This window comes from Nanorana parkeri, unplaced genomic scaffold (assembly GCF_000935625.1).
Source record: "Nanorana parkeri isolate BGI_ZX_2015 unplaced genomic scaffold, ASM93562v1 scaffold422, whole genome shotgun sequence".
Classification (NCBI taxonomy): Eukaryota; Metazoa; Chordata; class Amphibia; order Anura; family Dicroglossidae; genus Nanorana; species Nanorana parkeri.
The window spans coordinates 986,975-999,240 of record NW_017306690.1 but is presented as its reverse complement, the minus strand read 5'-3'; the positions used below and the strand labels follow the sequence as shown (position 1 = coordinate 999,240).

The 12,266-nt window shown below is 38.9% G+C and overlaps 1 protein-coding gene across 1 annotated transcript in view; it reads left to right on the top strand.

Moving 5' to 3' along the window:
- The window catches only part of ADAM10 (ADAM metallopeptidase domain 10), a 161,328-nt gene extending 155,479 nt beyond the window's left edge, over positions 1-5,849 (top strand). The window contains exons 15-16 of the mRNA XM_018559924.1: positions 2,286-2,412; positions 4,018-5,849. Coding sequence (XP_018415426.1) covers positions 2,286-2,412; positions 4,018-4,112 — 222 coding nt within the window. The 3' untranslated portion in view covers positions 4,113-5,849. The remainder of the gene's footprint in view (positions 1-2,285; positions 2,413-4,017) is intronic.
- The last annotated feature ends 6,417 nt before the right edge of the window (positions 5,850-12,266 follow it).

The window sequence follows — 12,266 nt, the reverse complement described above, 5'->3', positions numbered from 1 at the left end:
ATTGTACTTTACAATATAATCAAGACAATACAGGGTGGAAAAAAAAGGCAGGGGGGAGAGAGAGGAACAATGTATTCGGCTCCGAGCTAGAAAAAAATGTACAATCCACTCAACCATATTGTTAGCCCTTATTATAACTTCCAGCGAACTATTGGTGTGCCAACTTTGCGGTCACCTTATAAGGGTAGAGGTAATCGACCGATCAGGATTAATCATCCCCAGAGGGGATGACTACTGTTGCTGCTAGTAGGAAGAAACAAAGGAGTCCCTTCTTTGTAGTGGGGAAGGACCAAGGGAGCATAAAGAGTATGGCTACTTGTGGAGTTTGATGCATTAGCTAAAGTTTACAGTTGGACCCATAGTTTGTGGGGGGCATTGTGGATCCATTCCATCAGCCTTTTATGTTTGGTAGCTTTGTAGTAATGCTCTACCTGTGGGAGGCCTGCACTGCCCAGTTCTGATTTTATCAAAATTGTTTTGTAGAGTGCCATCCAACCAAACCAGGTATATGTGTGTTTGGACAAGTCCTTCAGTTTTAGTGAGTTACACATCAAGGGGGTTTGTAGTTCAGATCAAAAAGTTGCTCTAGGCAGGCTTGAAGGTATGATCCCAGATATGTAATCACTGAGGATTGCCAGGAGAATGGAAAGGCTTGGGATATATGGGACTTCTTTGTATCTGAAAGTGGTACATTCAGGGCTTTTTTTAAAATGTATGTTCACTTCAAAATTGCTAAGGAGACTAAATTATTGCTTTAGAGCAGGTTATGCGGTCTTAGGATTTGACTTGCAAAGCAATAGGTTGTCTGCAAAAAGATTATGGTCATATTGATTAATTGACATCCCTTTTGATAGGATTGTTGCGGATAACAATGGCCAGATACCTCTCCATGGCAAGGATGTATGGGTCCTAATAAAATATCGCTAACCCTTATCTGTGCAGTGGGGGAGTCCTAAGGGGGGGGGTGGGGTTTATCAAAACTGTGGAAGTGGGATACCTATCTGGGAGTGGATGGCAGCAAGCAATTTCCAGTTGAGACGGTCAGTTCCCTTACAACAACTAAGAGAAAAGGCAAAACGGGTGGTGATGCCTTTTCATGTAATCAATGAGTGCCAGTGTTTTAATCCTGTTGCCTCTCGCCTCCCTGTAAGGTACGACACCCAACTGGTCCAGATAAATCCAAGACGGAATGTGGTTTTAAAGGAAGTTTGGTATTTTCAACATTAATCAAAGAAATGGATCAGTAACTGGAGCACTGTTTTGAGCGTGACACAGATGCATGCTTCTTGGCACTGCTTTGTGAAGGGACAGGACTCAGATAGTTAAATGTTGCTTCCATTATAGATGCCACCGTAAGATGCACCTAAAGCTCAGGCCCCGGGCAAGAAGCAAATACAGTACATTGTGTCAAGAATGTGGCCATGATTTAGGTGCCATTTTAACTCCTCAGGAAGCAAATGAACATAGAGCGTTGACAAGCTAATTGGTTAATATAAAAATGTTTTTGCTCTGATCCTTATTGTAATTGTAGCAAGGTCACAGGTTGTCATCCCAGCTCTTTCTTCTGAGCTGTATGCAATTATCCCATTAGTGCCTGTGTTGAAGGACTTTTGGATGTGTGTTGGTGGCATCAGATTGACATAAGTTTGAGATGCTTGCAAGATCATGTATAATATGACTGGTGCATTCAACCTGCAGTTGACCACCTCCTAGCCTCCATTTCACCTGCTTTAAGCAGGTTTTTTTTATTTTATTCCCCTGGATTGTATGGACGTGCTTAACCCATCTCACATTTCTTAAGCTATAATATTCCTTACTGTAATCCTAATGTAAAGAAAATGCATAAGCATAGGGTCCCTGCCATTAAAAAAAATGCATTTTAAAAAAAACCTTAGATTCAGAGATAAGACAGCTGAATTTATAGGCAAACAGACTTTTTATTTAAAAGTCCACTCTTTCCTTGCCTTGCTCCTTGTATGTGATGTGTGGCCTCACTAACCATCATGAAGGCTCTGCATTTCTATTTGTTTTAGTAAACCTTGTGCATAATTTCAGTATTTTCTTTTTATCACTGCTCCATGATATTTGACATGCAGTTTTGCGTTTTATTCCTTAATGTTTTGGTTTACATTATCCAGGTTTGTTAAAGGTTGCCTAAATTGAAATATATATATATATATATACATATACATATACATATACATACACCACACACACAGTACTTTGCATTGCTTTCAAATTAAAAAATTCTGTTAAAGTTCCTAATTCAGTGCTCTGTTTTCTAGGCTCACTGGTGGGCTGTATTGTTAATGGGAATAGCACTGATCATGTTGATGGCTGGGTTCATCAAGATTTGCAGCGTACATACACCGAGCAGCAATCCCAAATTGCCACCACCCAAACCTCTTCCAGGTATGTAATAATAGATTTCTGCTAGTGAATTACATATTTCTACTTGTGGTTAAATGTATTTTTTGATTTTGCATTTAAGGCTTGTATTAAGGTTATTTTGTTGACAGCCAAAAAACTTAAGGGAGTTCTCAACTAATAGATTAGTAATGGGAGTCTATAGTGTCCACAAGCACCCACAGACAATCAGAAAATAGCTGTATTGGGTGACTATGTATTGTGTATAGAGACATTGCTGAGTGAAGGTATACCAATCCAAATTGTTTTTTCCCCTAATAAGCTGGCATTGGAGATTTCTGCAGAGCACCTCCAACATCCTGCTTCTAAGGCTAGGTAAATGACGACCATTTGGACTTTGTCACGCAAGTTTCAGCTTGTATAAAAGCAGCTTGTACTTCAAGGTTTTCCAAAGCTTTTGAAAAGCTTTGAGCAGCTCCTTTAAAGCATTATGCAGCTGCGGTGTGGGGAAGTTAAACATAGATCTTAATGGGAGTGCTGGCTTTTACTTTAAACAAGCTGATAGCAGGCTATAGTAGGCTTCAGCACTACCTAAGCGTGTTAAACCTGCTGAACCTTACTAGCAGCTTGTTTTAAGTGACATGTGACAAGGTTTCTGTGTTTTAGGGAGCTGCGCAGAGGCACACGTTCCTTTTATGTTGGCGATTGGTTTTGTGCTTGCTTTTTTGACCAACATTTTATGGAATATGGCCAGTTGAGTGATGATTTTCTTTGCTCCTTTTGATTTTGCGAATCTACTATTTGGTAGTACAGATGAATAATTGTCTTATGAATTACCTGATCTGTTTTCCACTTGGTGTTTAGCCTATATCGACCATTGAAAATCTCTCAACGTTACAGTGCACGTGTGTCCAATCATGCTCCGCAAAGTGAAGTTATGAGTGTGCATAATGTTGCAGGAGAGCTCAATGAATGCCTTTTTAGTGGTATTGCTTTACCAGAACTCTCTAAAATTGGCTTCAGTTCTACAATGTTGCAGCAGACTTTTGCTGTCAAGTAAATTATTGTTTTTTCCAGCAGCAGACTTAAATTGCCCCCATGAATGTTGACATCAGCAGGCATTCCATTGTAATCTCACCACACAACTCCGCATATCCTTGTGATGTCACCAAAAGAGTAGAAAATAACTTTCAAAAGACATGAATAAGAGTAAAATGAATTCACTAAGTATTTACTACCGAGGGGAAAGGGGGCGAATGAATATGCACACTTAGATTTGTTTTTGTTTTTTGTCCTAATTCTTTGTGGCACAATTAAAATTGTTTAGCACCTTCAAAGTGGTAGACCTGTTGTGTACATCACATGTACATGATATGGTACAGACCCCCCAAAACTCTATTTTAACTTCAGGATGTAATGCAATAAAACAGGTAAAACAAGAGGGGTGCATACTTTCAGAAGGCACTGCATTATCAGCTTCAGGCCTGTTTTGTCCATCCATCCTGTTCTTTGTCCCATATACCCATATGATCCAATTGACTGCTCTGTAAATTCTTATTACTCCTTAGTAAAATGGATGTCTTTTATTTTCATTTTCAATGTACAGACAGCTATGTATGCTGCATAGTAAAGCTTCTTTTATTGCTACAGGCACATTGAAGAGGAGGAGACCACCACAAACAACCCAGCAACCTCCACGCCAGAGACCACGAGAAAGTTACCAGATGGGACACATGAGACGTTAACTACAGCTTTTTATTTTGCCTTTTGGTTCTTCCTAGTGCCTACCATGGGAAAGATTCACTCCAAAGAAATACCTACAGTCACTATTTCCTCTTGTTAGCAACCAAGAAATGGATTTTGACATGAGGAGGAAAATGGGACCGTGCTGTTGTACACACTGGAGGGGGAGCTCTAACTTTTTAACACTCTTTAACAAGCTCCTGTTGAAAAATAACCAGAATTTTAAATTTTTTTAACTTCCCTGAAGGCATAAAGTATTAGAATATCATTAATTCTTGTTTTTATGCCCCCTTCATTCTTTACGTTTTTTGTTTCCTTCCAGCAAAACTTTTATTAATTGCTGAGCAACAAAGTCTATTTTTTTTTCTTAATATAAAACTGCCAACCAAGGCTAGGAAGACAGAGACCACCTCAGCATTGGAGAACATCTCTTGCCAATGTACATACTTTGTTATATGCAGACGTTTATTTCTAATGTACAAGCATATGTCTATGTGCAATTGTAAAAACAAATTGCAATATGGATACGTTACTTTGTATTATAATTTTTTCCACTGTTAATGAAGACATTACTGTTTAAGTGACATACTCAGGATAACAAAGGATTTGATGTGTATAAAGGCGACTTACTATATATATCTATAAATATATATAAATATTTTTTTTTCCATTTTGTTTAACAAGGAAAGGAAAATATTCATTTTCCTTGCTAGGCTTCTTAGGATCAGAGTTGATTAGAGTGCTCATGTCATCCTTTTTTTTATTTCTACAACAAGCGGCTTTCTCTATGAGACTTGAATGTTCTCCTGGCTAACTACAAATGTATCATAATCTAAAACCACTCTAGACGTCAAGATTCCTTATTGTGTGAATTTCATTTTTTTACTTCATGTTTTTATTCAGCTCATGTGTTCCTAAGTAACTGGAAGGTTTAAGTGTGTGTGTTGATCAAAAAAAAACCTTTTCTATGAATGTTAGCCATCCAACTAGTTTCCTTACACCTACTTCTTTCACCTACTATAATAGGAGAGATAATGCACAACAAAGTGAAATCTTGATTATCCTACCATTACTTTGAGCGATAAAAATAAAGACATGAAGATGGTCAGTCAATGGCCAATGAGCAACAGACTTCTAAAGGTAACTTTCTTATGATTGATGCATTTATCCATTGCTGCTAGGGGGGGCTAGCAAATTTGGCTTCCCAGTTCTGCCTATGTCGGAAGTGCGGATATTCGTAAAAAGGAGATTTTCATATTTCTTTCATGCATCCCTGACCTGTGCATGTAAATATATGGGCATTACCAAAAGCCTTTGATTTCTTTCCAACTACTTCCAAGGACATCTATTTCTGTGGCATTGGCAAAAAATGCATACAGCGTTTTTATGTACCTCTGGGTTATATTCCCTTATTTGTGTTGTCTATAAATGCCTGTATTGTCAGTAGGACTTGCATAGCATTCTTTTTCTGGCTTGCATAGTCTTTGCTGAAGTAAAAAAAAAAAAAAAGTTTACACATCCATTTTCGTCATGACACGCCAGCAAGGTATAAAAAAAAAGTGGGGGAAAAAGACACACATCTCTTCCTTGTAAAATTGTACAGTGTGTGGTGATTTTTTTCAAAATAGAAAACACATCTTTTTGTACAAGGCTTTAGACACCAATTTTGTAAATGAAAGCCCAGTCTAGTAGATAGGAGACTATAAAGAATTATGAAATCCTTAAAAAAAAAAAAAAAAGTTCTAGTGTAGTTTTCAGATCATTTGAATGCATTCTTTTTGTTGGAATGAGGCAAGTGGATAAAAGGGTGTTAATTTTGGAAATGGTGGGATTTTGTAGCTTTTTTTTTTTTTTCTTTTTTTTTTTTAAAATGCAATGTTTGAACGGAGAAATGCACTGAACCTCTCCACAGCAAGTGAAGATGTAAGTGATGCAGAAGAGCAACAAAAATGTAATCTAATACTACTGTCAATTTAATGTCCACTGTGTTTTATACAGTATTTTTTGTTCACTTTTGAAATTTTTACTAAAAAAAATTGCAAAAAAATAAAAAGTATTGTGCAAAGACATAAAAAGATTTCTTTTTTTTATTTCTACAAACTTGAATAAATAGACTTGATTGAAAAAAATATATATTTTATGTCTGTTATTTGGAAGATGCTCCTGTCGGAAGAACTGACCAAGTTGATGGCTGATAATTGTACATCCAAACAAGTTAATTGACCGCTACTTCTAAAATGAGTATCTTCTGTTACAAGGTTTAATAGGTAACATTTCACCAGTTTATTTGCCAAACCTCCCATTACCATGCATCAATTGGGTTTGTAACTTTGTGTTGAAGGTTAAGGTTTAAGTTAGGCAAAAAGTTAATCAGGATGACAATTGGTAGATGTCTGGGCTGTGGGCAACAGTGGCGTAACAACCGGGGGAGCCTTGTAAATGTTTTAAAGCTTACTGGAGTTCAGCTTTAAAGAAGAACTCCGGGCAAATAAAATCTGAACCCTTGCAGTGTGGGGGTAGCTCCCAACAAGGGCTCGTTTTGTGTAAAGAACTGAAATAAGAGTTAAACTTACCCAAACCTCCAAGCTGACTGCCTCCTAGACCAGTCCCAGCAGCCTGCACCTCCTCTGCTCCAGCGGTTTAAGGTCCAGGGAGTCATGTCATGTACAGTGATTAGGACGTGAGGTTGCTGAGGGACATTCCATCGCTGGAACGAAGGAAGGTGCAGGCTGCAGGGACCAGTCTAGGAGCCCAGCTGACTGTGAGGCTTGGGCCAGTATAACTGTTTTAGTTTCCTAGACAAAACAAGCACTTAACCCTTGCAGTGTTGGGGCAGCCCCCTGCAAGGGTTACGATTTTTATTTGAACTCCAGTAAGCTTTAAAAAAAAAATGTACAACCCCCCAACAAGGATTGATTGCTCACACAACTGGACCCAAGGAGCTGCTCCTCTTCAACATAAAGTACTTTATGGGTCCAACTAAAACATATTTCTATGAACACAAGCAACTCTAACCTTAAGGGTCTCTAGATAGGCAATCAATGTGCCTCATCCCCCAATACCATAGAAATTGGCGTAAGATCAGAAACATTGGGATTTTGTTAGCGACCTATACTTCTTTTTTTTTTTTTTTTAATCAATCAATCACAAAAATACTTTCTATTTTGACCATAAGTTAAAACAATACATCATAATCCTAAAATATAAGGTCCCTTTTCTCATTGTTTTCACCTTCTAATTAAGTAATGCCCTTCACTGCCACATTAACTGTAAGTCGTAGCATAGTACAGTTAGTCCAATCGCACAACATGTTTCCAAACGTAAGAATCTTGTATGCTTGATGATTAAGTTGTGGCAACTGGTGTTTCCAACTCATTTCGCAAAATGCTTCTTCAGGGGATCAAGGGCAAATGTGTGGCACACACAACACAGGGGGACTAGCCAACATAAAAGGGGGGAAACACCTCCCCTTCCTGCCGGAACTTGGCGAGACCACAGGGAGGCGCACAAAAGCAGAGAGCCATGACAATCTGCTAGTCAATACAGATTGCTCTCTGTGAAGGCCCCAAACACATCAAAAGATGAGTCTTGCATGCAGCACTGTATTCTTTGTGCCTTGCATTTTCCCTTGATTACCTGAAGCATTTTGCGAAGCACGTTGGGAACGTCATCTGCCACAAGTTGTCACGCATACAAGATTCTGAGTGGATTGGGCAAAACTGGAACAGACAAAAACTGGAGCAGCTGTGTATGGCAACCAGTCAGCTTCTCTCTTCAGTTTGTTCAGTTAAGATTTGAAAATGAAAGAGAAGCTGATTGGTTTCCATGCACAGCTGCTCCAGTTTTTGTCTGCTCCAGTTTTGATAAATCCCCCACTCTGACGTTTGGAAACGTGTTGTGTACTTGGACTAACTGTACTATATTGTGACGAACGGTTTGTGGCAGTGGAGGGCATTATGTACTTGTAAGGGGATCACAATGAGAAAAGGGACCTTGTATTTTATGATTTATATGCCTCTTAAAAAAAAAACCCCCACAATGTTTCTGATTTTGTGCATACTTCTATAAACATGCAAGTTTGCATCATCTCCATGTGCGTGTTTATGCCTATTGAGGAGGGATGGGAAGACGCCAAACCTTGTCTAGTGGGTAAACAGTGATGAAACAGGAAATTCGGTCTGGCTGAACAGTTCCTCCAATGAGAAGGATTGACCTGAGGGTGTCCGGAGACAAATGTGAGACAGCAAGTATTTGTGGAAAGTGGTCAGTAATGGCAGCTTGCGTTTCTCTCCTCAACCTTCCGAGCCAATTTCTGTGTTGGACATGATTTCAAATTCCATCTTCTTTGGCACAATTTGTTATTTTGTCTATAAATACTTCTGTTTTTGTTTTTTTGTTCAGATTTGCCATTTTTAATGAAGGAACTGTGCACAGCTCTGAAACCATGGATAACATTTCCAGCTGATGCATAAATAAGCAGGCAGTTTTCATTAAACATTTGGGATGTGTTGGTGACACTTTGCTCTTCATTAGTAATTGATAAGGGGCCATCTGTCAAAAAGTGTCTATCACCATAAGGACACTTTTGTACTGTGCTGCTACCCAAAGGATATTACCAATATGTAGAATGTCATAGCTGACTACCTTCTAAATATTTTAGTTGCCAAGCTTGTCTCAAGTCTTTATGAGCCGCTGACCTGAGCAAAGCACAGAGCAAGTGAAGTCTAAGTAAAGGCAGAACGCCTGATCCGCATACTCATTCTGAGCTACTGAGATTATTGAAGCCATTAGATCACTATGACTGATGGGCAACTTGCATTTTCAGTAGGAGGGGCCAGTAAACAACAACTCCCATATTTCCTTTATTATTGGTACCTGAAGTGCTAGGAAAATGACTAGAAGATGCTTCCAGTAAAAAATGCACATAAAATTAGTTAATATAATACACATTATTCCAGGGGTGAGAATTTCTCATGGGATCCTAGTGTTGGCAATCGCCCAGGTGGATTCTAGAAACTACATATTATGAAGGATAGTAATATCTATGCATACAAAGTAAAACCTCACTTGGCATCTGAACACTGTGTTATATTTACAAAGACTCCACAACCTAAGATTGGGTATAGAGCATTGGAACTACTGATATATAACCTCCTCTCAGAGGATAGAATGTTGCAGAACTTCACTATACTGCTCCCTGCCCCAAACCTAGGGGTGAGGGGAATGGAATATTTCTTTTACAATGGTAAATAAAATGTCTACGACGTGGAATTCAAACTGACATGTTATTCAAACTCTAAAGTCTATGAAAGACTTTATGTAAAGTCTCAAGTTATTGCAGGCTCTCTCAGCTGAAGACAAGCAAATCCTGCAATACAATTTGAAGTGCACTGTATGGAGAATACAATTCTCAAATTCTCTTAATTGACAGGTAAGAGGTTAAATTTGTGTGACAAATTAGTTTATCTTTATAACTTTTATCTAAACATTTCTCATTTAATGTTCTTCCCCATCACAGCATAATGTTTCTGCAAAAACATATCCCTACTGCAACACGGTGGCAAGGTCTCTGCACAACACAACCTCTGACACCTCTTGCATCTCGCTTCCTGCAGACTCCTGCATCTTCTGCTGCATGTGAAAGAATCGACTATGTTTGGTAATATTCATACCAAATCAAGAAACAAACTGACCTGTGAACGGGTAGAATAGCTTGTTTCAATCCCTGCAAACCTTTCGTTTTTAGATGTCCATGAGACAAATGACAAATATGAAGAGAAAGAAGAAACGGAAAATGAGACAGATTACATTGCATGTATATCTTGTGTCCGTTTCCTTTTCTCATTTTTTAAAGCACCCCTTCAATGGTAAACTTTGCTATTGAGATTAAATATTGAGGTGTTCCTTACACCCCCCTCCAATGCTGTGTCCATAATCTACTAGCACAAATATGCCACTTAAAGTGACATTAAACCCTCAGATTTTTTAACATAAAACAATACTGTAATGTGTGCCTTACTGTAATCCATGGTTGTTTCCCTTCTCTTTGCTGCTCTTCCTTTTAAATCTGTATCTGTTCTCATGCTCTGCAGAACCTCTGTGAAGGTGCTAAGAAAAACCTGGAATCGCCAGTCTTGTCTGCTGTAACAAAACATCTAATAGCTAAGAAATATATTATTCTTAAAAAAAAAAAAAATTTTATGCTGTGTGAATGGAAATGCATAACAAACATATGACTGCAAAGTGTGCAGCATATCTGGACACCATAAGAAAAAAAAAATCATAATTACTACATCTCTCTAGTGCATGCACATTTCTCAGTGTTTTGTGTCTTTAAAATGCAAGTATAGAAAAATACCTGTTGATTTGCTGGAAAACTGGTGAGGCCTCAAGCAGTGTTATCAGCCCTGCCCAGTTTTCTGTGGACCACAAAACAATTCCCCCTATGTTATGGAAACAAGGATGTATTCTGTAGTCCTAACACACGCCATGTCCTTGGATGACAATGTCGCTTCTCTATAGATACAGTACAATGAGTGAGAAATGTCATTTTAGGACACGAAGTGTGTTACTGGCAGAATCACCACGTGAAAAATCGCAAAAAAAGTCTTTAAAAAAAAGACAGCTAATTACACCACCACATATAAGAACTGGTAAGCAGCAATATGGCACATTTTTGTTCTTGGGTTTACAGTAGATTTGAAATACTGATCTGCTACCTTTTCCCCCCAAATCAGGTGGAGGTGCTTGAATGAACTGAGTTGCATACTACTCTTATCTAACTGGGCAATTGCCATCATAAAGCTAATGTGACAGCAGGTGAGGTTTTCATCTGTTGCAGATTATGGCATTTATATATCAATAGTGTAAAATGCCTGCATAAACCTTCTGCAATTGAGGTTTTTTTCCAGCCTGCCCTTTGTGTTAACGTGTCCAACGTAAATCTCATCTCTTCAACATAGCGAGCAACTGTTTAATAATTACTCATCCAGAGGGATATACCCATGAGACTATTTCACCTTGAGGCACAACTGTTTTGTGCGGCAGACGAGTGCATTCAATTAAGGATCTCACAGCAAGTAAAGATGGCTATAAAAACCATACCAGATATCTAATTAAACAATGTTGGATCATTTCAGGTGTTATCGGACAACTCCAACTAATTGAACCAGTTGTGTACCTAAAGAATTTGCCTCTGCCCAGAAGGGACTACTGTAATATGATTAAATACATATCTATTACTAATCATAATTTAAAGGAGAACTATGGCCTAACCCTTTTTTGGCAATCGTTCTCTTCAGGGTCACAGGAGGACATATACTAATGTCCTCCAGTGACCCAAAACTATTGCACGCTATATGCTGAGAGCGCAGAGCCGCAGCCGGGACGGACCCTGACAATACTGTCGAGATCCACCCCGCAGGCTGATTAACAGCTGGCTCTCTAGTAGCAGAGCCAGCAGTGCCCTCCCCCATCCGTTCCTCCAGTCAGCGCTAAAGAAACGGAGAGTGGGGGCGAGTGGAGACTGACGGTCACCGCTCTCTGCAGGGAGAGAATCAATCAGCGGTATGCGTCTTCACGATCAATAGGACCGGCCTGTGACATCTTTAGTGTCACCGGTCAACTTGAATTATGGGGATATGTCTTTTTCACTCACCCCATAATTCTCCTTTCAATCAAACTATATTTACAAAATAATTTATAAATTGTTCCAATGTTAATATATGTCTTGTGGACAACAAATTTATTTATTTTTTTAAACAAGCAAAATGCATCATTGGTACCAGGGTAATGTATTGCATTAAGGCAGTAAATCCAAAGACTTTGCAATTGTAGCAATTTTTTTAAAAAAGTGAGCTTTTCCATCTGTTCTATCTCCACGATCTTCGAGTACCACAATGTCAAAGGCGGGGCAGGTTGCTCTTCCTGGATAGACTGGATACATGTAGAAGACAGACAGCCGGATTTTCCAGGAAGTCAACCCCCGTAAGCTTCTTGATAAGGTTCCCCACCTCAGTCCAGAAGTGGCGAATCCCTGGGCAGGACCAGAAAATATGTAACAAATCGCCCACTCCCTCCCCACATCTCCAACAATTCCTGGAAGTCTGAGGAAACATTTTATGTAAATCTGTGGCCACTCTATACCAACAGGATAT